The sequence below is a fragment of the Cervus elaphus genome, chromosome 4 (assembly GCF_910594005.1).
Source record: "Cervus elaphus chromosome 4, mCerEla1.1, whole genome shotgun sequence".
Lineage (NCBI taxonomy): Eukaryota > Metazoa > Chordata > Mammalia > Artiodactyla > Cervidae > Cervus > Cervus elaphus.
In genome coordinates this window covers 45,482,263-45,509,052 of record NC_057818.1, presented here as the reverse complement: position 1 = coordinate 45,509,052, position 26,790 = coordinate 45,482,263, and the positions used below count along the sequence as shown (strand labels likewise).

General features: G+C 43.6%; 2 protein-coding genes and 1 non-coding gene across 4 annotated transcripts in view; 2 read left to right on the top strand and 1 right to left on the bottom strand.

Annotated features, from left to right (window-relative positions):
• Positions 1-4,900: 4,900 nt before the first annotated feature.
• On the bottom strand, positions 4,901-7,105 carry LOC122691988 (androgen-binding protein homolog). Its single transcript, XM_043899118.1, has 3 exons — positions 7,018-7,105; positions 6,338-6,519; positions 4,901-5,133 (listed from the first exon to the last, which is right to left on the bottom strand). Exons 1-3 carry the CDS (start codon positions 7,082-7,084, stop codon positions 5,032-5,034), a joined length of 351 nt encoding a protein of 116 aa, XP_043755053.1. The 5' UTR covers positions 7,085-7,105; the 3' UTR covers positions 4,901-5,031.
• An 11,606-nt stretch (positions 7,106-18,711) lies between these two features.
• Positions 18,712-26,790, top strand: part of LOC122691992 (major allergen I polypeptide chain 1-like) — a 141,229-nt gene continuing 133,150 nt past the window's right edge. The window contains exons 1-3 of one of the 2 annotated variants that reach the window (XM_043899120.1): positions 18,712-18,850; positions 18,987-19,177; positions 20,144-20,296. In XM_043899120.1, the coding sequence (XP_043755055.1) occupies positions 18,790-18,850; positions 18,987-19,177; positions 20,144-20,173 (282 nt within the window). In that variant the 5' untranslated portion in view covers positions 18,712-18,789 and the 3' untranslated portion in view covers positions 20,174-20,296. Of the gene's footprint in view, positions 18,851-18,986; positions 19,178-20,143; positions 20,297-26,790 lie in introns of those variants that run through there. The other variant, XM_043899122.1, reaches the window with a different exon arrangement.
• LOC122692930 lies at positions 23,835-23,939 on the top strand. The gene has a single exon (XR_006340742.1). It is a non-coding gene; the product is annotated as a U6 spliceosomal RNA (small nuclear RNA).

The following is a 26,790-nucleotide window of genomic DNA, read 5'->3' as shown; positions in this document are numbered from 1 at the left end:
AACCATAGCCTTGACTAGACGGACCTTTGTTGGCAAAGTAATGTCTCTGCTTTTTAATATGCTGTCTAGGTTGGTCATAACTTTCCTTCCAAGGAGTAAGCGTCTTTTAATTTCGGGACTGCAATCACCATCTGCAGTGATTTTGGAGCTCAAAAAAATAAAGTCTGACACTGTTTCCACTGTTTGCCCATCTATTTCCCATGAAGTGATGGGACCAGATGCCATGATCTTAGTTTTCTGAATGTTGAGCTTTAAGCCAACTTTTTCACTCTCCTCTTTCACTTTTATCAAGAGGTTTTTTAGTTCCTTGTCACTTTCTGCCATAAGAGTGGTATCATCTGCATATCTGAAGTTATTGATATTTCTCCCGGCAGTCTTGATTACAGCTTGTGCTTCATCCAAGCCCAGCGTTTCTCATGATGTACTCTGCATATAAGTTAAATAAGCAGGGTGACAATATACAGCCTTGACGTACTCCTTTTCCTATTTGGAACCAGTCTGTTGTTCCATGTCCAGTTCTAACTATTGCTTCCTGACCTGCATATAGGTTTCTCAAGAGGCAGGTCAGGTGGTCTGGTATTCCTATCTCTTTAAGAATTTTCCACAGTTTATTGTGATCCACACAGTCAAAGGGTTTGGCATAGTCAATAAAGCAAAAATGGATGTTTTTCTGGAACTCTCTTGCTTTTTTGATAATCCAGCGGATGTTGGCAATTTGGTCTCTGGTTCCTCTGCCTTTTCTTAAACCAGCTTCAACATCTGGAAGTTCACAGTACATGTATTGCTGAAGCCTGGCTTGGAGAATTTTGAGCATTACTTTACTAGCGTGTGAGATGAGTGCAATTGTGTGGTAGTTTAAGCATTCTTTGGGATTGCCTGTCTTTGGGATTGGAATGAAAACTGAGCTTTCCAGTCTTGTGGCCACTGCTGAGTTTTCCAAATTTGCTGGCATATTGAGTGCAGCACTGTAACAGCATCATCTTTCAGGATTTGAAATGGCTCAACTGGAATTCCATCACCTCCACTAGCTTTGATTGTAGTGATGCTTTCTAAGGCCCACTTGACTTCACACTCCAGGATGTCTGGCTCTAGGTGAGTGATCACACCATCATGATTATCTGGGTTGTGATGATCTTTTTTGTACAGTTCTTCTGTGTATTCTTGCCACCTCTTCTTGATATCTTCTGCTTCTTTTAGGTCCATACCATTTCTGTCCTTTATCAAACCCATCTTTGCATGGTATGCTCCCTTGGTATCTACCCCACGCCCGAGGTCAGGGGCAGCTGCAGAGACGAGCTATCCCATGCCCGAGGTCAGGGGCTGCGGCCGAGACGAGCAATCCCACGTCCAAGGAGCGACGGCTGCGTGAGTGCAGGAAGACCAAGAGGAGCTACTCCAGTTCAAGCCAGGAGGGGCGGCCATGAGGAGATACCACTCAGTCATTATTAGAGAAATGCAAATCAAAACCACAATGAGGTACCATTACACACCAGTCAGAATGGCTGCTATCCAAAAGTCTACAAGCAATAAATGCTGGAGAGGGTGTGGAGAAAAGGGAACCCCCTTACACTGTTGGTGGGAATGCAAACTAGTACAGCCACTATGGAGAACAGTGTGGAGATTCCTTTAAAAACTGGAAATAGAACTGCCATATGACCCAGCAATCCCACTTCTGGGCATACACACTGAGAAAACCAGAATTGAAAGAGACAGGTGTACCCAATGTTCATCGCAGCACTGTTTATAATAGCCAGGACATGGAAGCAACCTAGATGTCCATCAGCAGATGAATGGATAAGAAAGCTGTGGTCCATATACACAATGGAATATTACTCAGCCATTAAAAAGAATACATTTGAATCAGTTCTAATGAGGTTGATGAAACTGGAGCCTATTATACAGAGTGAAGTAAGCCAGAGAGAAAAACACCAATACAATATACTAATGCATATATATGGAATTTAGAATGATGGTAATCATAACCCTGTATGCGAGACAGCAAAAGAGACACAGATGTATAGAACAGTCTTTTGGACTCTGTGGGAGAGGGCGAGGGTGGGATGGTTAGGGAGAATGGCATTGAAACATGTATATTATCATATGCAAAAAGGATTGCCAGTCCAGGTTCGATGCATGATACAGGGAGCTCGGGGCTGGTGCACTGGGATGACCCAGAGGGATGGGATGGGGAGGGAGGTGGGAGGAGTGTTCAGGATGGGGAACACATGTACACCCGTGGTGGATTCATGTCAATGTATGGCAAAAGCAATACAATATTGTAAAGTAATTAGCCTCCAAAAATAAAAATAAATAATTAACATAACTCTACAAGTAAAGCAACTAGAAAAGTAAGAAATGAAGAATCCCAGGGTTGGTAAAAGGAAATAAATCACAAAAATTAGGGAAGAAACAAATGCAAAAGAAACAAAAGAGACCGTAGCAAAAATCAACAAAGCTAAAAGCTGGTTCTTTGAGAAGATAAATAAAATGACAAACCATTATCCAGACTCATCAAGAAACAAAGGAGAAGGATCAAATCAACTAAATTAGAAATGAAAATGGAGGGATCACAACAGACAACACAGAAATACAAAGGATCATAAGAGACTACTATCAGCAACTATATGCCAATAAAATGGACAACTTGGAAGAAATGGACAAATTCTTAGAAAAGTATAACTTTCCAAAACTAAACCAGGAAGAAATGGAAAATCTTAACAGACCCATCACAAGCACAGAAATTGAAACTGTAATCAGAAATCTTCCAGTGAACAAAAGCCCAGGACCAGATGGCTTCACAGCTGAATTCTACCAAAAATTTAGGAAGAACTAACACCTATGCTACTCAAACTCTTCCAGAAAATTGCAGAGAAGGTAAACTTCCAAACTTATTCTAAAAAATAAATAAATTTAAAAAAAAGATTTTTTTAAGTGGGCATATATAAGAAAGAAGAGATGCAAAGAGAATGAACTTTGATATAGGATACAACCTGGAAGACCTGAGAAGTATCTTCCAGTAAAGCAGGAGAAAAACAAGAAACTGTGATGTCATGAAAGTTAAACTGAAAGAGTGGGGAGGGAGTTGAGAAGAAATGGGCTGTGACAAATGAATAATCAAACATTAGAATTATGGCAATTAAATCATTATTCCACATAAATCCACAGAAAAAGGCTCTGCAGATTCATCTAGATTGTTTTAATGTTAACTCAGTTTTCTCAACGCCATTTTTAAAAATACCTATTCTTTCTTCAAAATTCAATAAACTGTTATTATTATATCTTAAACTAACTTTGACTCTATGTATGGGTTTTCTCTTCTCTCAGTATGACCATGTATCTATTCTCCACCAAAACTCGACAATTTATGGAGACTTTTATTTCTGTTGCAAAAATGTGGTGAGAACAATCCTCTGGATAGTTTCAATTTATCTCAATTTTTTGGTTGACTTCAAAAATTTAGTTACTGGGAGTAAATATTAAGTTAATCTTCATGAGAACAAAGGTTAATTTAGATGGATTTGGGAAGGGTTGACATTGCTATGATGTCAGTTTATCTCATACAAGGATACGATTTAACCCTTAATCTGTTCAATTTCTATCTTGTACATTTCAACAAAATTTTAGACCTCTTTAGTATGACTTGAGGGTTTCCCTTGTGGCTCACACAAGGTAAAGAATCTCCCTGCAATGCAGGAGACCTGGGTTCGATCCCTGGTTTGGGAAGATTCCCCCAGAGAAGGGAACAGCTACCCATTCCAGTATTCTTGTCTGAAGAATTCCATGGACCAAGGAGCCTGGCAGGCTACATGGGGTCGGAAAGTCAGACACAACAGCATGAATTTCACTTTCACAGTATGACCTGAACACTTAATACTAACTTCAGCAGAGTGTCCAGGATTGGTAGATATAAATCAAGGTGTAGGAAGAGCAAACAGTGAATTTAAATGCCTAATTTAGGCAGTAGGTCAAAGAAGATCCAGGGCTCAAGGCCCTGGCTACTTAGCATCAAGTCTCAAGTTCAGCTCCTGGTATGTGACCTTAGTACATCTGCCTGGCCAGAAGGTAGAGAGATTTTTATCAGTTATGCCACTCTTTCTGTGGGTCCTACTGAGAGTAGCCTGACAATGACCTAGACCCTAAGAAACTGAATAAAACCTACTCCCATCCTAGTAGTTTCACAAATCTCCTATTGTAATGCAACTACCTATTTCATGCTTTTACAAGTAGGTTGGAGAGTTTAGGACATGTGCCCCCATATGGCACATCCTTCAATTCACACTTTATAGCATAAGCTGCTTCCACAGAAACAACATTCTCACTGGGGTAGTTTCTTCTATACACTTCCTTCTTCCTGGTCCAGCACTTCATGGAGGTCCTGGTCCCCATGGCAGGACCAAGAACAGCAGTGGCACTTAGTGTCCCTGAAGAAATGTCAGACTAGAAGTGGGAAATGGCAAATGCCACTAGGAGGAAGAGGGGACCTGTGATGACCCTCTCAGGTCATCTCAGGAGTCACCCTTCAATAATCAGAGGGATATTTAAAGGACTGGTAGTTCTGGCACTGTGCTGAAGGCCAGAGTAGGAGATATGCTGTCTGTGTCCGCAAACAATAATTTTATCCTTCCAAGCTATTGGCTATAATCTTGTTATAAACTATGTTACTGGCTTAATCTTGACACAGAATCCCCATTTAGCAGATGACAAAATGACTTGAAAAAGTTAAACAAACTTGCCCAAGTATCCACAGCTTGCCAGGGACAGGGCCTAGGTTTATCCTCGTTCTGTCTGAACCTGGTCCCCATGCTCTCAATGATCACATGTGTCACTTCTCACCATCTCCCAAGACCTCCTGCCTCACATCCTCCCCAGAGCACAAACACACACACTTGGCACACTGAGCAATGCTGCAGTGATTTTATTATAGTAAGCCTCATAGAGACCACATGAGGTGGGACACGTATCTGGATTCCAGCTTCAGTTGAGGAGAACAGGGCAGGAAGCTTGAGTGCACACTGGCATCCCTGGCAAAGATCATCTCACCAAAGACGTCACACTGAGAAGTAATCCTGAAACAGTGCTCACCACTGTGGACATTCTATAGCCAGAGCAATCCTCATTGAAAATGGTGGAACTCTGGAAGGGAATAGGAGGAGAAAAGACAGGACCTGAGCCCACAGCCAGGCTATCCTGTCTCCCCAGGATCACCTCATACCTCACCCTCAGCGATTCAGCCCCATCCCCCACAAGAACCTCTGCCCACAGACCCACCACTGGACAGGGGGCTGCCAGCAGGCACCAGGGGGAGGATGGCTCCCTAACAGGCCAGACACAGGTGTCAGGAGGAAGACAGAGGCTCCAACCATGCCAGGGAGGGAAGGAGATGACGAGGGTCATCAGGGCACAACCAGGACTAGTCCTGAGATAGGAGCAAGGTGCTGGAGACTGGGTTTGGGTCACACCCCTTGCACCTGAGCCTCTTCTGTCAGGTGTGCTGGGTGGATGGAATGTGCATGCAGGAGTCATAAACAAACCCATGTGCTCTGTGTGTTCCTATTACTGCATGAAACTCTCTTTGCAGAAAACCTCTCGTTTTGAACAATCAACAATTTGAGGAAAATGTGCTGAGAAAGACTATTCACAATCTCCAGTATTACTTGACAAGAACAAAAAAGGAAAGATGATTCTTTGGGAGATACACTGCTTGCTTAGGTGATCAGTCACAGATACCTAGAATCCTCCTCAGGAGCCTCAGGCACCACAGTGAAACACCACAGTGAAACACCACAATGAAAATTCTGGCTTGTGGACATGGAAACCATGTGGGTGGAAATGGGGCTCTGAGCCAGAGCAATGGCCATCAGAGTGGGAACAAGAGGTGACGAGACCACTGGCCAGAAACTTCACTTCTAAAGCCAGGGACTCCTTTTCAATACTCCTAAAGTAGAGCTGACAAGACTCTTACACGTGTGTGAGCTGAATGCTTCCTTTTCTGCCAAACATTAAAATTCTAGTCCTCCAATACTAGCTCCTCTCACTGAGGGAAAAAAATCGCATGACTCAAGACACTTGGCCTACTGCATTGATATTACAACCCTATTCTGTGTGTGAGCTGACTGGCATGATACAGGCATATTCAGTAACAAGATGCTGGATGTGCAGATTGACTGCACTTGCATATTACAGGTGTTGCAGGGTGAAGCAAAGGGTTTAGGTGTTTCTTTGTTTATAGCTCTTGTCTGTCACATATCCCATGACTGCATGATTTATTCCCATGTGGCATACTGCACTATGTATGTGAGTGGGCAGGGAAGGGTAGGGGATGAAGAGAGTAAATTACCACAAGTTTTATAATGGAAAGCTTGGCACGAAATCCCTCCTCATTGAAGCAATCCAGGAGTTTTCCCATAGCTTCCTTTTCCTCATCCGTAGCATCAACCAAATCAAATGTTGAGTTCAACAATGTTTTGCTTCCAAGAAACACCATACCAACCGCTCCATAAAACACAGGGCAGGCTTCCGCTGAAAGCACAGACAGAAAGCACCTTAACAAGAGGATTACCAGAGTAGGAGGTTCCTGTTTCTCACCACTTGATAGAACTCACATCCAAAGCTTTCAGACTCACCTCCACAGAGACCCGCCCTCTCCCAGGACTGTTTACATTCCAGACAGAAAACCTCCCGGCAAAGGGAGCAGTAAGAGGGGGTAGGCCTGGAGACCCCTCTGCCCTTGACCACCACCCCAGGCATACCAGCCTGCTTCCTCCCTTCTAATGAGCACCGCTACCCCCAAACTAACTATCCCCCAGTGTGTGCATAGCTAATGACCCTTCCAACCCCACACCACTCCTTCCATTCAAAGGCTGAAAGCCTCAAGGAGTTTGTGCAGGACTCCTGGGCACTGATCAGACAGTTGCCCTCAGAATCTGCCCCTGGAAGCGGCTTGGACAGGACTGGGAAGGATGCAGTGAGACAGCAATGGGCAAGGATAAGGAGGGCCATCTGGACCCTCCTTTCTACCCTCACGCATCTTGAAGGTCAACTCTCTGGTCACCAGCAAGGCCAGCAAAAGCAGTGGTCCCTTCATTGTGGCAGTGTCTGGAGTGCTCTGCTCAGGGCAGGGTTTCTGTCACTTTATAAACAACTAGCTCCCTGAACCCAGCCCAAGCCCCTCCCAGGAGGAACACAGGCCTATGGCAAGGCTCCTGGCACAGGTGGCTCCCTGGGCCCTTGGGCTGTTTACAGTGGAAGCTCTTCCTACTCTGAGAGCAGAGCTAAGACTGGGAAATGTGAAGATGTAGAAACAAAGAATAGCTGTTGGGCTGGGGAACTGGTAACAATTTGGACTATAATTCTGCAACATAACAGAATTGCCAAACTCCACGTTTCCTAAAACATACAAAGGCCTGACACACATTCCTAAGTTGTTTTTACAGAAAGTAGACCCCCCTCCAGATGAAATCTGCTGAGCACAAGAACATAGACCCTAAACTGGCTGAAACCAAAAGGCTGATGATACTTGATGCCAACCCATCCAAGAACTCTTCACCAGCTGATCATGCCCTGCCCCTTAAACACTATAAAACTCCTCACTACCTGCTCCAAGGTGGTTCACATGGTCTTCAGGACATTAGCCCACTGTGTCCACCTTTGCCTGGCAAAGCAATAAAAGCTATTCTTTACTGCTTCACCCAAAATGCTGTTTCTGTGTTTCTATTCAGCACCAGAGAACAGAGGCTGTGATTATGGCAACACTGACATTTCTAAGTGATTCCATTTGGAGCCAAGTGCTCTGTTGTCCCAGCCCCAATGATCACCTGTTTTCCTTATCAACCTTCCCCCAACCTATCCTAGTTCCAAGGGCAGCACTCTCCCAAACTGAGCTGATAGAATCACAAAAGAGCCAAGGACAGGTCTACACCACTGTCAGGTAGAAAAAAGGTCATCCAGAATCCTTCCTTTTTCCCCAAGGTTAAGTCCTGGAGATAAAAATGCACATAAAATTGTGCATTGTGACCTTACCGAAGGGGCCTTACTGAAGCCTTCGAATATCTTAGCATCTTCATTCTCTAGACTAGACCCCAAGCAATGGTGGACAACCAACCTTGGGCTCCAAACTATTCCCAACAAGGAACTCATAAGACTTACGGCGATGTAGGTTTTTGCCGGGCTTCTAATTCTGTTAATTTCACATCATGCTACCAGTCTCTCTCAAACCCTTAAGAGAGCAAGTTCCTAGGCACATTCTTGACCCCTAGCAGTCTAACCTTGCCCTTTCTGGCTGTCTTATCCTCTTCCATCAGTGAACCTGATCTCAAGAGGTACCTGAACTGCACAGTTTATCCAGAAACATCAGGGAACAGCTGTGGAGTTGTAAGGTTTGTCTCCTGTATCAGAGACTCTGAGGTCCACAGTCCTACAAGCCACTAGGGATGGGAGTTCTAAGGCCAAGAGTTCTGGGTTCACCAGAGGCAGCACTCCGTGTGTGAAAACTCTGTCAAGAGTCAAACTCAAACTTTCACAATAGGAGAGCAGTTTGCTTGCACAACTATGATGAAATGGACCTTGAAACTCTAAAAGAAAGTCTGAGAAGCTCCTACTGCCAAATTGGAAAAGGTTTGATGGACAATATAAATAACAGAGTATTGGATGATAACCCAAAGTATACAGTAATATGTGTGAGCCCACACTAATATGTGTGAGTCCACACTAATAAAATAAATGATTATGTAAATAAAATGTGTGGATCACAATAAACTGTGGAAAATTCTGAAAGATATGGGAATACCAGACCACCTCACCTGCCTCTTGAGAAACCTATATGCAGGTCAGGAAACAACGGTTAGAACTGGACATGGAGCAACAGACTGGTTCCAAATAGGAAAGGGAGTAAGTCAAGGCTGTATATTGTCACCCTGCTTATTTAACTTATATGCAGAGTACATCATGAGAAACGCTGGGCTAGAGGAAGCACAAGCTGGAATCAAGATTGGCAGGAGAAATATCAATAACCTCATATATGCAGATGACACCACCCTTATGGCAGAAAGTGAAGCGGAACTAAAAAGCCTCTTGATGAAAGTGAAAGAGGAGAGTGGAAAAGTTGGCTTAAAGTTCAACATTCAGAAAACTAAGATTATGGCATCTGGTCCCATCACTTCATGGGAAATAGACGGGGAAACAATGGAAACAGTGTCAGACTTTATTTTTTGGGGCTCCAAAATCACTGCAGATGGTGATTGCAGCCATGAAATTAAAAGATGCTTACTCCTTGGAAGGAAAGTTATGACCGTCCTAGATAGCATATTAAAAAGCAGAGACATTACTTTGCCAAAAAAGGTCCGTCTTGTCAAGGCTATGGTTTTTCCAGTGGTCATGTATGGATGTGAGAGTTGGACTATGAAGAAAGCTGAGCACTGAAAAATTGAGCTTTTGAATTGTGGTATTGGAGAAGACTCTTGAGAGTCCCCTGGACTGCAAGGAGATCCAACCAGTCCATCCTAGGGGAGATCAGTCCTGGGTGTTCATTGGAAGGACTGATGCTGAAGCTGAAACTCCAGTACTTTGGCCACCTCATGTGAAGAGTTGACTCATTGGAAAAGACCCTGATGCTGGGAGGGATTGGGGCCAGGAGGAGAACGGGACGACAGAGGATGAGATGGCTGGATGGCATCACCGACTCGATGGACATGAATTTGAGTAGACTCGGGGAGCTGGTGATGGACAGGAAGCCTGGCATGCTGTGATTCATGGGGTCACAGAAAGTCAGACACGATTGAGCAACTGAACTGAACTGAACTCCCTGGTGTCCAGTGATTAAGAATCTGCCCTCTGATGCAGTGGTAATTGGTTCAATCCCTGGTCGGAGGCCTAAGCTCCCACATGCCCTGGGACAAGTAAAACCCTCCTGCTGCAACTAGAGAGACTGTAGTCTGCTAAGAGAAGGCCCACACACTGCAACAAGACCTAGCACACCTTGTCTCCACACCCTCTCCAGCATTTACTATTTGTAGACTTTTTGACGATGGCCATTCTAACTGATGTGAGGTGGTATCTCATTGCAGTTTTTATTTGCATTTCTCTAATATTGAGCAATGTTGAGCATCTTTTCATGTGTTTGTTAGCCATCTATATGTCTTTGGAAAAATGTCTGTTTAGGTCTTTTTCACACTTTTTGACTGGGTTGTTTGCTTTTCTGGTATTGAATTGTATGAGCTCCTTGTATATTTTGAAAATTAATCCCATGTCAGTTGTTTCATTTGCTATTATTTTCTCCCATTCTGAGGGTTGTCTTTTCACCTTGTTTGTAGTTTCCTTTGCTGTGCAAAAGCTTTTAAGTTTAGGTCCACTTGTTTATTTTTATTTTTATTTCCATTACTTTAGGAGGTGGGTAGTAGATGATCTTGCTTTGATTTATGTGTGCTGCCTGTTTTCCTCTAAGACTTTCAAAGTTTCTGGTCTTACACTTAAGTCTTTAATCTATTTTGAGTTTATCTCTGTGCATGGCATTAGGAACTGTTCTAATTTCATTCTCTTGCATGTAGCTGTCCAGTTTTCCCAGCACCATTTATTAAGAGGCTATCTTAGCCCCACTGTATATTCTTGCCTCCTTTGTAAAAAATAAGGTACCAATAGGTGTTGGGTTTATCTCTGTGCTCTCTATTTTGTTCCATTGGTCTATATTTCTGTTCTTGTGCCAGTGCCATACTGTCCTGATGACTGTAGCTTTATAGTATAGGAGAAAAGTGAACTCTCCTGCATTGCTGGTGGGAATGTAAATTGATACAGCCACTATGAAAGATGGTATGAAGATTCCTTTAAAAAGCTAGGAATAAAACCATATGACCCAGCAATCCAACTACTAGGCATACCCTGAGAAAACCAAAACTGAAAAAGACACATGTACCCCATAGTTTACTGCAGCACTATTTACAATAGCTAGAACATGTAAGCAAGCTAGATGCCCATCAACAGATGAATGGATAAAGAAGTTGTGGTACATATGTACAATGGAATACTACTCAGCCATAAAAAGGAACTGCATTTCAGACTCGTTTGTTGACTATGATGGCTACTCCATTTCTTCTAAGGGATTCTTGCCCACAGTAGTAGATATAATGGTCATCTGAGTTAAATTCATCCATTCCAGTTCATTTTAGTTCACTGATTCCTAAAATGTCAATGTTCACTCTTGCCATCTCCTGTTTGACCACTTCCAATTTACCTTGATTCATGGACCTAACTTTCCAGGTTCCTGTGCAATATGTTCTTTACAGCATTGGATTTTATTTCCATCACCAGTCACATCCACAACTGGGCGCTGTTTTTGCTTTGGCTCCATTTCTTCATTCTTTCTGGTGTTATTTCTCCACTCTTCTCCAGTAGCATAATGGGTACCTACCAATCTGGGGAGTTCATCTTTCAGTGTCATATCTTTTGGCCTTTTCATACCATTCATGGGGTTCTTAATGCAAGAATACTGAAGTGCTTTGCCATTGCCTTCTCCAGTGGACCACATTTTATCAGAACTCTCCATCAAGACCTGTCTGTCTTGGGTGGCCCTACACCCAAGCATGGCTCATAGTTTCATTGAGTTAGACAAGGCTGTGGTCCATGTGATCAGTTTGATTAGTTTTCTGTGATTGTGGTTTTCATTCTGTCTGCCCTCTGAGTGACGAGGATAAGAGGCTTGTGGAAGCTTCCAGATGGGAGAGACTGACTATGGGGGAAACTAGGTCTTGTTCTGATGGGAGGGGCCATGCTCAGTAAATCTTTAATCCAATTTTCTGTTGATGGGAGGGGCTGTGTTCCCTTCCAGTTATTTGACCTGAGACCAAACCATGGTGGAGGTAATGAAGATAATGGTGACCTCCTTCAGACGGTACTGTGCATGCAATGCCTCACCCATTGCCCCTGACCCTGCAGCAGGGCACTGACTACCCATGTCTCTGCTGGAAACTCCTGGACACTCACGGGCAAGTCTGAGTCAGTCTCTTGTGGGGTCACTGCTCCTATCTCCTGGGTTCTAGTGCACACAAAGTTTTGCTTGTGCCCTCCAAGAGGGTCATTGGAGAAGACTCTAATGCTGGGAAAGATTGAAGGCAAGAGGAGAAGGGAACAACAGAGGATGAGATGGTTGGATGGCATCACCAACTCGATGGACATGAGTTTGAGCAAAATTTGGGAGCTGGTGATGGACAGGGAAGCCTGGCATGCTGCAGTCCATGGGGTAGCAAAGAGTCAGACATTACTGGGCAACTGAACTGAACTGATAAAAAAGAACACATTTGAGTCAGTTCTAATGAGGTAGACGAACCTAGAGCCTATTATACAGAGTGAAATAGGTCAGAAAGAGAAATATAAATATCGTATACTGACACATATATATGGAATCTAGAAAGATGGTACTGATGAATTAATTTTCAGGGCAGCAATGAAGAAACCGACATAGAAAACAGACTTGTGGACATAGTGGGGAGGAGAGGAGGGAGAGGGTGAATGTATGGGGAGAGTAACATGGAAACTTACATTACCATATGTAAAATAGATAGCCAACGGGAGTCTGCTGTGTGACTCAGGGAACTCAAACAGGGGCTCTGTGATGATCTAGAAGGGTGGAGCGGTGAGGGAGGTAGGAGGGAGGTTCGGGAGGGAGGTGACATGGCTGAACCTATGGCTGATTCGTGTTGAGGTTATGACAGAAAACTACAAAATCCTGTAAAGCAATTATCCTTCAATCAAAATAAAAAATTAAAAAACAAACAAACAAAAAGCCCTAGGGCACCTAAACAAAACTAAAATAATGTGGGAGAAGAGACAACTATTCCTTACTGAAACATCTCTAGATACACAGATAGATTATCCCCTCCAGGAGGGAAAACTTACTGCTCTGCACTCCCTGACCATGGGCTAGACTCAGTAACTCATTTCCAAAGAAAAGAGGAGGGGAGGAGAAGGGGAAAACAGTGCAGATCTGACAAACGTAACGTTAATCAACAATCAAAGATGACATATCCAGTGGTAAGACACACAGCTGTCACATGTACCCAGATTAAGCATACAAGCAGGGGGCTTCAGCTCTGTGGTGTCTTTCACAAAACCCAAAGTCTGAACCCTCCTCTGTGCTGTGCTCAGAGTTATAAGTTATGTTTGACTCTTTGTGACCCCAAGGACTATAGCCTGAGAGGCTCGTCTGTCTGAGATTCACCAGGCAAGAATACTGGAGTGGGCTGCCATTTCCTCCACTCTACATTATAAGAACAACAGCAGACAGACTCAGCTTGGAGGGCCTTCTACCATTCTTGACCAGTTCCTTCTCAGGCCTCCCAAAGCCATGACAGACGGAGAGAATGAACAATTCCACAAAGCAGAGGACACTGGGGACACATGACAATGAATGCAGTGTGTGTAGATCATGTGTTGCATCCTGGAATCCAAAGACACATTAATGGACAATCTGGTGAAATAAAAATCCTCACATATTGTGAGGTTGAGTTATTAGTAATGCTCCAAAGTTGTCTGTCAGTTTTGACAAATATTTTCAACTATTCTATAAATCCAAAATTGTTCCAAACTAAAATTTTATTAAAAAAACAACTTGATACAGAGAGCTCAACATGGTACTCTGTGACAAACCAGAAAGGTGGGATTGGGTGGAAGGCGGGCGGGGAGGTTCAAGAGGCAGGAAACATATGTATGCTTGTGGCTGAGTCATGTTGTATGGCAGAAGTCAACACAAATTGTAATTATCCTCCAATTCAAATTACATTTAAAAAACAACCTGCATTGGGAAAGGGTTACATCAGGTGAATCCTGCACTGACCCTGCCAAGCTCATCACTCTGATGTCATTAAATGTCCCCACCATCCAGGGATGTCTCAGAGGACTCCATGGCACCCTTGAAAGGGCACTGGGCTGGATACATAGCAGCCACCCGTGTTACTCGGCACTCCAAGCCGACTCCTCTCCTCACAGAGCTGTGGAGGGCATTAGGGACAGTGTCTTCTGAAGGACAGGAGGCATGGGATCCATGGGCAGGGGTCTCACCACACAGAAGTCCTGCTGCCACAGACAAAGAGCCAGCATGTGCAGCCTGGGACTTGTGCTGTTCACCTTCCTGCCCAGGAACCTCTGAGACACATCTGCAGCCCCCTGAGCCCCTCGTTCAGTGACCTTCAGAGGGGTGGCCCCCAGGCAACAGGAGTCATGGTGAGGAGGAGCTGTACAGTGATCAGCTGACACTGCAGCTCAGTACTTGGTGCCTCTTTGCCAACGGCAGTTACCGGATGTGAATACTATATGGCATAGGGTTCAGACTGTGGTCACACCTTCTGTCCCAACTCAGCTCTGGCCTTCAGCAAACTTTAATCTGCTACAGGTGATTCAGGCAAAGGCCAGTCAGGTGCCTCTAGCAAAAAGTTACTTGATTCTGACTTATCAAATATTTTAAATCTTTACCTTATTTATTTTCTCCCAGGCAATATTTATAAGCACATCTATAGTAAATAGAACTAATAATATTCTTGTTTATTGACTCCAGAGAAATGGAATATTCCTGCCATTATTCTAACAAACATTGTGTAACATCTACCGAATGCTGGGCCCTCTCCTAGTCCTTGGAATGCAGCAGCACACAGCACAGGTCTCGCTCTCCTGCAGTTCTTCATCACCTAAGAGGGAGTGAAAGACAGTGACCCCAAGGGAAGAAGCACTCTGGGAGAAGATGAAGCAGGGAAAGAAGACAGAGGGATGTGAGGGGAGGAGAGGGCAGATTGCTTTGATAATAGGGCTCAATAGTCTGGGGAAATCTGTGCCCTGTGATACTTGAAGATACCTGAGGATGAGACAATGCATGACACCACCACAGGAGCAAGAGCCTTTCAGGCCAGGAGGGCTCCATGTGCAAAGGCCCTGCTGCAGGAGCACACTTGCTCAGGTCAAGAAGCAGAAAGGAGGCATTCAGGGAGGAGAGAAAGGTAGGTATTTGTTCATATAGGCAGCAGCAGCACAGGGCTGGTTGTGCAACTGGCCCAAGGACTGTGGCTGAGAAGGGGCTTGGCTTTTCCTCAAATGGAAGGTCTGGAGAGGAGATAGTGGAAACAGTACATAGACACCCAAGGGTCAAAAGAGGTTGCAGAAAATGGATGGACATAAAGACTGTCATACTGAGTGAAGTAAGTCAGACAAAGAAGCAGAAATAATTTATGACATCACTTATATGTGGAATCTAAAAAGACATGATACAAATGAACTTATTTTCAAAACAGAAAGAGATTGATGGACTTAGAGAATGAACTTACAATTGCCAGTGGGAATGATGAGGGTAAGGCATAGTTAAGGAGTTTGGATTGGACAAGTACACACTACTATATTTAAAATGGATTAGGATGGTACACCATGATCAAGTTGGATTTGTCTAATGGATGCAAGGATTCTTCAATGTATGTAAACCAATAAATGTGATACATCTTATTAACAAAATTTTTAAATGTATTTATTTTTTAATTGAAGGATAATTGCTTTACAAAATTTTTTTGTTTTCTGTCAAATCAACATGAATCAGCCATGATAAACTCCACAGATGCAGAAAAAGCTTTTGACAAAATTCATCACCCATTTATGATAAGAACTCTCCAGAAAATCAGCATAGAAAGAACCTACCCGAATGTAACAGAGACTGTGTATGATAAACCCCATTATTCTCAATGGCAAAAAACTGAAAGCATTCATTCTAAGATCAGGAACAAGACAAGGGTGCTCACACTGACCATTATTATCCAACAGTTTTGGAAGTCCTAGCAATGGCATTCAGAGGTGAAACCAAAATAAAAGTAATCCAGATTGGAAAAGAAAAATAAAACTCTCACTGTTTGCAGATGATATGGTACCATACACAAAAAACCCTAAAAATACTATCAAAAAAATTAACAGAGCTAATCAGTAATTTAGTAATGTCACAGGATACAAAATCAATACACAGGAATCTTCTGTATTCCTGTACACTAACAATGAATACTCAGAAAGAGAAATTAAGGAATCAATCCTATTCACCATTGACATAAAAAGAATAAAATACCTAGCAATAAACCTACCTAAGGAGACAAAAGAATTGTATACAGAAAACTATAAGACACTGATGAAAGAAATCAAAGATGACATAAACAGATGGAGAGATATACCATGTTCTTGGGAGGGAAGAATCAAAATTATGAAAATGACTATACTACTGAAAGCAATCTACAGATTCAATGCAATCCCTATCATAGTACCAATTGCATTTTTCACAGAACTAGAACAAAAAATTTCAAAATTCATATGTAAACACAAGAAACCTCTTATAGTCAAAGCAATCTTGAGAAAGGAGAATGAAGCTGGAAGAATCAATCGTCCTGATTTTAGACTATACTACAAAGCTACACTCATCAAGGCAATATGGTACAGGCAGAAATAGAAAAATACAGAACAATGGAACAAGATAAAAGCCCAGAAATAAACCCACACACCTATGGGCAGCTTATCTCTGACAAGCGAGGCATGACTATACAATGGAGAAATAGCCTCTTCAATAAGTGATGTTAGGGAAATTGGATAGCAACGTGTATTATAGAAGAATGAAATTAGAACACTGCTTAGCACCATACACAAAGATAAACTCAAAATGGATTAAAAACCTAAATGGAAGACCAGAAACTATAAAACTCTTAGAGGAAAACACAGGCAGAAAACTCTTTGACACAACCTCAGCGAGATCCTCTATGACCCACCTCCTAGAGTAACATAAATAAAAACAAAAATTAACAAATGGGAACCACTTAAGTGGTTAAAAGCTTTTGCACAGCAAAGCAAACCATAAACAAGATGAAAAGGAAACCCTCAGAATGTGATAGAATAATTGCAAATGAAGCAACTGACAAAGGATTAACTCATTTAGTTCAACATCAAAAAAACAAACAACATAATCAAAAAATGGGCAGAAGATCTAAATAGACATTTCTCCAAAAAAGACATCCTAAAAATTAATCAATACATGAAAAAATACTCAACATCACTCAATATTAGATATAAGCAAAACTACAATGAGATATCACTTCACACCAGTCAGAATGGTCATCATCAAAAAATCTACAAAAAATTTAGAGAGCATGTGGAGAAAAGGGAAACCTCTTGTGCTGTTTGTGACAATGTAAATTGATACAGTCACTATGGAGAACACTATAGAGAATCCTTAAAAAAAATTAGAAATGAAAGTATCACATGACCCAACAATCCCACTACTAGGCATATACACTGACAAAATCATAATTGAAAAAGACACATGTACTCCAATGTTCATTGCAGCACTATTTACAATACCTAGTACATGGAAGCCACCTAGTTGTCCATCAGCAGAGACAAGGATAAAGAAGTTGTAGTATATATATATGCAATGGAATACTATTCAGCCATAGAAAGAACACATCTGAGTCAGTTATAATGAGGTGGATGAAAGTAAAGTCCATTATACAGAGTGAAGCAAGTCAGAAAGAAAAAAACAAATATTACATACTAATGCACACATATAAAATCTAGAAGATTGTACTGATTAACCTATTTGTTGGGCAGGAATAGAGACTGAGACATAGAGAACAGACTTGTGGACACAAGGAGGGAAAGAGTGTGATGAACTGTAAGAGTGGCATTGAAATACATACATTACCATGTGTAAATAGATAGCTAATGGGAAGTTGTTGTATAGAGCAGGAAGTGCAGCTTGGTGCTCTGGGAAAACTTAGGGGAGTAAGATGGGATGGGCAGGTGGGAGAAAGGTTCAAGAGGGAGGGGACAAGTGTATATCTATGACTGATTCATGTTGATGTATGGTAAAAACTAACATACATTATAAAGCATTTATCTGTCAATAAAAATAAATAAATTTTAAAGAAATAAAATAGATAACCAATGAGGACAGGGAACACTGCTCAATCTTCAATGGTAGAGGAGTTTGGGAAAAAATGGATAGTTGTGTATATATAGGGCTGAGTCCCTTTACACTCCACCTGAAATGATCATAACACTGTAAATCGGTTATACTCCAATTCAAAAATAAAGTTTAATTTAAAAAAGAAAAAGAAAAAACAAGTTGCAGACAATATTGCAGTGTAGAATGAGGTGCTATTAAAGTTGCCAGGTGGTAGGACCTGGCCAAGAGAAAAGTAGAAATTTCTGGACAAGCACATAGAAGAAGTTTCCAGGCTCCAGATAGTGATTCAGGGAAGTGGCCCAACAAAGGCCACTGACAAGATGAAGGACATGGTGACAACAGCAGGACAGGAGCCACCAGAGAGTCTGACCAGGGGCTCAGGGCTTGTGCTCTGGCCTGCCTGGCACTAACCCCTGTGAGACGATTCACTAATCACTGATCTAACTGTAAACTGCTAAAGTTCACATGATCTTGTCTTCAAGGTCACATGTTGTACTGACAGGCTGCCACAGGCCATTTTAGGAGGCCTGATTTGGGAGCACTTTTGCCCTTTTCGGTCAACCTTGGGATTGTCCGTTGTTAAACTTCCTGTCAGCTGCCCCTCCCACAGAGCCCTCCAGGGGGAAAAGGCTGAGCCAGTGCCCTCTGTGGACTCAAGGACTAGCATATTGCCAACACACACAGCTCCTCCTGTGCAGCCCCGGGCACCATCACACTGTGGTCTGGCATATCTCCTGAAAAAAGGAAGCATCTGACCCAGGCCCCCTGGGGGTGAGGACAAGCACAGGTATAAAAGGGCTCCAGGTGAGTAGGGAGCATCTGTCACCGGCACCATGACTCGGGCTGGAGCTCTCCTGCTGCTCTGCGCTGCCTTGCTCCTCATCGCGGGCGGAAGTGAGTGGCTGGGACCTGGGCTCCCCAAGGATTCTGACACCTTCCCAGGGCAGCACTGAGCATGTCAGAAAGGGAGGGGGAAAGTCTCTTCTGATGAGTGCCTTACAGGGAGTGTTCCCATATCTTTCTGTTTCAGAGTGTGATGACATCTGCCCAGCCTTGAGGGACACTGTTGACCTGTTCATATCGGGAACCCATGAAGAGTATATTGAACAAGTTGAAAAGTATAACCAAAATTCTGATGTACTGGAGACTGCTGATACCCTGAAGAGCTGTGTTGATGAGAGGTTGACAGCAGAGGATAAGCAAAATGCTCTGAGTGCTCTGGTGAGTCAGGCAGGCTGTGTGTGAATGTGCCTATGTGGGGCGGGGGTGTCAGGGGTCTGCTCAGGCCACTGGGAAGTGGAGGGCATCATTTCCTCTACACCCTGGCTCTTCCCCCAAGAACCTGGGAGCAAAAAGAACCTCATGAATGAGCAGATAGAGAGGAAGTGGCCAACACCCAGTGTGGGAAAGGATCCTGCAGGAAAACTCAGTTCAGCCTTGGAGCTCTTGAGCTGGCCCTGACTGGGCTCTGCCGGGTCACAGGCCTGGGACCCTCCAGGTCCTCCTGACTCTGTGACATCACCTGCCTTTGGAGTTAGGCCCTCAGTACTGGCCTCCCTGGCTCTAGCCTCTCCAGCACAGGAACCTGACTCTTCTGTAATCCATTCACATTGAGCCCTTCCCTTCTCCAAACATCAGTTCTTTCCCTAGTGCTTCAAGTCCCTACTCCACCCCATCTAATAACCGCATTTGTCCCTGTTCCCTGGACCCAACAGGTCTCACATGCCTAAAAGAGGTAGCTGCTTCCAAAAGTTGCCCTCCTGCCCTACACAGGCCTGGGATACCCAGAGTCGAGGATCAGTTGATGCCCAGGGTCAGTCCTCTCTCTGCTGCCCTAGAGGTGGTGGGAACAAGCAGCTGCTTCAGCTCTAAGTGCCCAAGGGCCAGAAGGAGGAAGCAGACAGGGATCAGCTCATCCCTGGAGACTCCCAGGTGTCACTCCAGAGCCCTGCCAGGTGGTCCTCAGCAGTCCCCCACTGTATCCCAGAAGACTGCCCCCAGCCTTCCAGGGAGACCCCACAATCTCTGTTCCATTGGAAGAAGCCTCATTGGGAAGTATCCACCTTTACCTGCTCATATCCAGAGGCCTCCCTCCAAACAACCTGCAGACCCCTCCCCTTGTTCAGTGCAGCTAATTGTCACGTCCACCCCTGAGGTCTCACCAGGTTTTTGCACCTTCTCTTACAGAATAAAATATATTCAAGTTCTCTCTGTTGATGGAGCCATCCCTGCCAGGAACCCAAGGAAGCCACTTGCCTCATCCCTAAGTAGTGTTAACAACCTGCCACATCCAGGTGTCTGATTATAGAGGATTCCAGCAATAAAAAGCCTTGCAATTCACAGGAGAGTGCTTACTCACTGGAGATGGGGCTTTGTGGGCACGGGAGGGAGAGGACATGGCCACACTGGAGACCACCAGTGTGCCTTCCTACTGCAGCTGGATTTCAGTGCTGTCAGACACTCCTCCACAAATTCAACAGGTGGGGACATGGGTAATGATCATTACATCAGCCAGAGTGTCGATCATTTCTGTCATCAAGATCCACAGGTCATATGCATCATCCACCATATTTTATTCCTCCCAGCAACCTTGAGAGGTGGGAGTAATCACCCTCATCTGACAGGGGAGAATCTGAGGCTCAGAGTGGGTAAAGCATCTGCTGAAGAGGCCTAGCTTTCCCCACCCATCCATGCTGGGGAGACAAGCTCGGCTACCTCACCTGTCACTGTGCACATATTACAGTCTTTCTTTGGGCTGTTGCCATTTATAAAATCAAACCACCTTCAATCTTCAAGGCTGAGGAGAGGACAAAATAAAATAACGGGTGAGAAGAGCCCCTGTCCTAAGTGCCTGAAGGAAAAGAAGAACAAAGGGTCAAGTTTCACGTGCTGAACTCTGTCACTCCTTGGGCCTCAGTTGATCCTAAAGCCAAACCCTATTGTGGACTCAGCTGCTTCCACATACAGGGTGAGTTGGGTCTCACTCTCAGAGTGAACGTCTAGGGGCCTGGAGATTCTTGCTTCTCCTGTGTCTCTGCTGCCTGCCCACGAACCGGGCCCCATGCTCATGCTGTCTGATTCTTCTTCACCTGACCCCCACTCCCTCTCTAAGAGCTTCTTCCCACCCAACAGCTCCCCTCCAGAAAAGAGTCTCCTGGGCTTACCCCACAGGGCTGGGTCTAGGACAGGGACTCTCTAAGGTCCTCATGGTGAGGAGCCTTAGGACAGGTCCCCAAGGTGATCCAGAGCTGCTGCTTCTCCCTGTGGAGGGAGCCCTGAGGGACGTGGGGGAGGTCTCCTTGCCAAGAGTGACACTGGGCCCTTGTCTCTGCCCACCACTCCACCCCCACCAGGCTCTGTCTGAGGGTGCTTCTAAGATGGAGACCTGCCTCTGTGGGAGCTAAGGTGAGCTGAGCTGGTGTGAGCAGGTCCTGGCGCAGGGACCCTTCTCCTCATCTGACCCAGGATGTGTATTCTACCTCTGCCTCCCACCTAACAGATGTAAAAGCTCCAGACCTTCTGAAAGGACAGTTGCCACCTCTATGAATTAGGTGCTTCTTACAATGTCTTGAATATAGATTCACCCTGCTCTTCAGTGAGTGTACAGTTGTTATGGGGATCCATCCAAGGATGTGGCAAAGATGAGTGAGAGGTAATTGGTCCTCCTGGGAGGGACAGAGTCTGTCTCCTGGCTCTTGTTCAGCTGCACAGAGCTCCCTGGGGCTGCTGGGGAGACACCTCTGTATTGCCTACTGCCTCCTCCCCTCTCCCTGCCTTCCTCCAATCTATAGCACCCTTATCTAATCTGGGGTTAGTAGAAAAGGCAGCATCTGATTTCTCCCAAATCCTTTTCTGACATCCAAAACTTCAGATGGGTGGAAAGGTAACTATCAAAAACTTGTGGTATTTGACCTCTGATACTCACATGAATCTCCCTCTGAGATATAGAAGCCCCACCTTGCCTCCATCTAGGCCAACCTGAGTTCACATGCAGCTGTGGAATAATCCCCCACTGCCGACACTCCCCTCCTCAAACACCAGCATCTGCCCTTCCAGTTTGGTGGATTTCTCCAGCACTTGGGAGCTTGCTGAACAAAGCTCAGTAGAAAGTGTGGGGGGTTCGTGCCCACAGGGCAACCCTCAGACACTACAGACCTCAGTCTCCTTGACTGCTGGTGTGTCTCCTCAGAGGTGAGCTCTACAGTCTCTCTTAAAGGCCTCCAGGGGCCTTGAGCCCCACCTGCCCACCCCTGTGGCCTTTCTCACTTGGATGTTCACTGTCCTTAGTTCCTCACTTCAGCACCTGACATCACCTCTCTAATTACCTACGTACCCCCAAGTCCCTGTCTGGGTCTCCTATGCTGGGAACACAAAGTCTCATGGTGTCCTATGTCCATCTGCCTGTTTATGAAGGAGAAGAATTCAAGTGGAAGATGCTCAGTGAAGGCAGCAGGAGGAAGGGAGAGGGATACCATAGTTGAAGCTTCAGAGACATCATCACCCTATGCAGAGAACAGGAACCCCGATGCAGGAGGGAGATGCTCTCTAGCCACGTATTTATATAAGGTCCTTGCACTGAGATATTCTCAAACTGCCCTGAAACAGTGTTTTGGGGGTGCACTTCCTACCCAGCCCATAGGAATCAATTGGGGATTCCAGGCAGAAGGACATATTGCCCCATCGATCAAGAGCTGGTAGGCAGAAAGTCAGAGAGAGAGAGAGATGGGAGCAAGCTCTGAGTGCCAAGACAGAGGCAACAGGACTGAGACAAGCCCCCAGAAAGGAAAAGTCCAGAATCAGGCAATAGTTGAGGTCAGGGCTTGCCTTCATGATTCCAATGAAGACTGGCATAGATACATCCACTGCTTCTGTGTCGCCATCATACCTGGAAGTTTCCTTTCAATTTCCTTTTGAAAAATATTCTACGACATTGACCACAGTTCCAGTGGTGTAATGTATCTCCCCTCATCCTTAGACTGGCAATACTCATGGACTCAGAACATAGGATACTCAGCCAGGGCATCAAACCCAGTCATCCGAAGCCATGCACATGGAAGGACAGATGCTCTCTTATGTGCCCCAACGAGGACTCCTCAGGAAGGCACAGAGCTCAGCAGATCCTGAGGGGTGCTCAGCACAGGAAAGAGTTGACAGAAACACATCTTCCATTCAGAGGACACTGTAGAAAATGTATGGATGGATTCATCTTGTCCATTCCTAGATTACTGAGGTAACTGCTAACTGACTACTTTGCTAGATAAATAGGTCCCACTTGCAAAGTTTGCAGGGCTGCACACAGCTTCATGCATGTGGGCACCAAGGACACAGAAATTGGCATGGGCAACACAGCATAGTCAGGTGAACAGGCCCTGCTGATGATAGCAGGACCGGCCCAGATTCATATCATCACTGCTTCTACCACAAAGGCAGCTCTGAGCAGACACACAGGGCTGGCCCAGATTCAGGAGCATCTTCTACACTCAATCCGTGAGGGGTAAGCTTATTCTACACTCTTTCAGAAGAAGCGTGGAAGGAATAAAATAAATCAGAGAGATACCTAAACCATTTGGACTAATGGTCTGTGAGAAAAAATAAAGAGCAAGGGATAAGAGTACTGAGGAATCCCCTAAGTAAGAGAGACCTTGATGGGACTTCCCTGATTTTTCAGTGGTTAAGAATCCACTTCCAATGCAGGGGACGCTGGTTTGATCCCTGGTTGTGGAATGCCACATGCTGTGGGGCACCTAAAACCTGTGTGCCACAACTAGAGTGAAGCCTGCGCACTGCAATGAAAGTTCCCATAAACTGCCACAACTAAGACCAAACAGCTGAAAATAAATAACTAAATAGATATTTTAGAAGGAGAGAGACAGAAAGTGCTTGCTTCAGCCACACATATACTAAAACTGCAACAATACAGAGAAGCTTAGCATGGCCCTTGAACAAGGATGACAAATAAATTTGTGAAGCATTCCATATTTTTTATGTGTAAAATAGACATCTAGCAGGAAGCTACTGTATAGCACAGGGAGCCCAGCCTGGCACTCTCTGATGACCTAGAGGGGTGGAATTGGTGATGGTGGCGGGAAGTTCAAGAGATAGGAAATATATGTGTGCGTGTGTGTGTGTGTGTGTATGTGTGTGTGTGTGTGTAGGCAAGAATACTGGAGTGGATTGCCATGCACTTCTCCAGGTGCATGTGTATATACGTATATGTATATATGTATATATATATATATATATATATATACACACACACACACATATATAACTAACGAAGTGTAAAACTATATATATATTTAAGTTTATTTTATTCTAATGCAAACATAGCCTAGTATTACAAATATATATGATAAACTGCATAAATACAACCAAGCAGAACCCTAAGAGGTCTTCTCAGAACAGACCACTCCCTACCATGTCCTCCACATGCCTCTTGTCTGTAGAAAAACCTGTTTCCTAGGCTTTTCTCAAGTTCCAAGAGTATATTTATAATCAGAGATGTGAGAAAATGCAGAGATAAAGAAAAAAGTCAAGCAAGACAATATAATAATAGTGTAGCCATTCAGCAATTAGGTAAAGTCAAAGACCTCCTGTAACTCCTCAAGGGTTATACATAGTATTCTGAGCCATATCCTTGGAGCTGTTTTGCAGATACTGAAACCCCCATCAGGTGGAAGAAGTTAACTGTATGTTTCCCACAAGAATGTAGACCCCAGTCCTTCTGGAACCAGATGGTTGATGTTGACTCCTGATTACCTCTTGTGATTACCAATCACAAGAATGTCCACCAGCTGATCACATATCCTAAAATTCCTCCTCCCTCAACCTGTCTTTAAAAACCTTTCCCAGAAACCCTGTGGGGAGTTCGGGCCTCTGAAGTACTAGCTACCTCGACTCCTTTATTGCCTGGCATTGCATTAATCGCTCAGTCCTGTCTGACTCTTTGCGACCCCATGGACTGTAGACTGCCAGGCTTCTCTGTCCATGGGATTCTCCAGGCAAGAACATTGGAGTGGGTTGCCATCCCCTTCTCCAGGACTCCTTTATTGGTACCCTATAATAAACACTGCACTTTCCTTCAGCACAACCTGATGTCAATAGATTGGCTTTACTGTGCTTGGGCAAACAGACTCATACCTAGTTCAGAAACATACACAGACTGAAGTAGAAAAATTGACTGATCTCTTAACTGATAAAGGAACTAAACAGTATTATAATACTAAGCAGTTATTTGTGACTTAGAAAAAACTTTAAAAATGAGAATAAAGAGTTCTTCATAATCATGATAAAGTGTGTTTATTAAAAAAACTCAGCAAACATATTTGATTGCAAAATGATATGAGCAATCCATTTAAAACGAGAAACAAGGTAATGATGTTTGAATTGCTGTTTGTACTAAACACTGTACTATATTTACTAACAAATTCAGTACAAAAAGAAAGTTTGATGATCTCAAAGTAGAAAACAAATAAATAATTAAGAATATCAGACTTTCTTGGTAGTTCTGTTGGTTGGGAGTTGGCCTACCAATGCAGGGGACTTGGGTTTGATCCCTGGTCTGGGAAGACCCACTTGATGCAGGACAACTAAGCATGTGCACCAGAACTACTAAGCTCCCACTCTTAGAGCTTGGGAGCTGCAACTACTGAATCCTCCATGCCCTAAGTCCCACATACTGCAACTACTGAACACTGCACATCCTAGAGTTCACCCTCTACAAGTAGATAGTCCCTAATCACTGTAAGTAGATAAAGCCCACATATAGTGATGAAGACCCAGTACAGCCAAAAAAAGAGAGAAAAGAATATCAATGACCATTAAAACAAAGATCTTTGAAAATTCAAAAAATTTGATAAATGTGTATCATTTATTTAAAAAGCAATAAGACACAAATTACCATAATAAATAAAAGAATGGATGTCTTTATAGATCCACATACATAAAAATAAGAAAGCACTAGCAACAAATTGTGCCAACTAATTGATTGGCTTAATGAATTGGCCAGTTTTCTTGAAGACAAAAGTTACATAAAGTGACTCAATGCAAAAGACAGTATCTGAATAGCCATATATCTGTTAAGAAAGATAAACTTTAATAAAACCATCACACATAGAAAGTTCAGGCCCACAAAGTTAAAGAGGGGAATTTTTTAATATATTTAAAGAAAAAATAATAACAACCCTATATAAACGCTTTAAGAAAATGGAGAACAAATGAGCCTTCCAAACTCTTCTCTTGAGGCAAGTATTTCCTCATATGTTTTTAGGAAAAAACATTACCAGAAAACTGTGGACTGATACCATTTTCATAAGCGTTTACCCACAAAAATCAACACATTAGCAAATCAAATCCAGCAACATATAAAAGAAGCGGCACATAAAGACAAAGTGATCTTTATCCTGGGCATTCACGTTTCATTCAACGTTTAAAGTCAATCAAGGTAATCCATCACATTAACAGAATAATGGAGAAATGTCATATGATCATCTCAACAGATGCAGAATATGTGTTTTAAAAATTAAAACATTCACCTAGAGGGGTGGGATGGGGTGGGAGGTGGGAGGGAGGTTCCAGAGGGAGGGGACATATTTATAGCTATGGCTGATTTATGTTGATGAATGGCAGAAACCAACAAATATTGTAAAGCAATTATCTTCCAATTAAAAATAAATAAATTTTTTTAAAAATTGAACTATTCATAATAAAACACATCCATAAACTAAGAGAAAAGTATTCTTCAACATTATGAGCTGTACTTACAAAACCACCCACTAACTGAATACTTAGTGGGAGAGGTAAAACTATGTATCAAATCATGCAGAAAAGAAATG

Coding starts and splice junctions, on each gene's coding strand:
- LOC122691988 (XM_043899118.1), bottom strand. CDS start 7,084: ATGAAGGGACCACTGCTTTTGCTGGCCTTGCTGGTGACCAGAGAGTTG. Junction 6,520..7,017: donor GACCTTCAAGATGCGTGAGG/GTAGAAAGGAGG, acceptor CTGTGCTTTCAG/CGGAAGCCTGCCCTGTGTTT. Junction 5,134..6,337: donor TTTCCATTATAAAACTTGTG/GTAATTTACTCT, acceptor ATTCCCTTCCAG/AGTTCCACCATTTTCAATGA.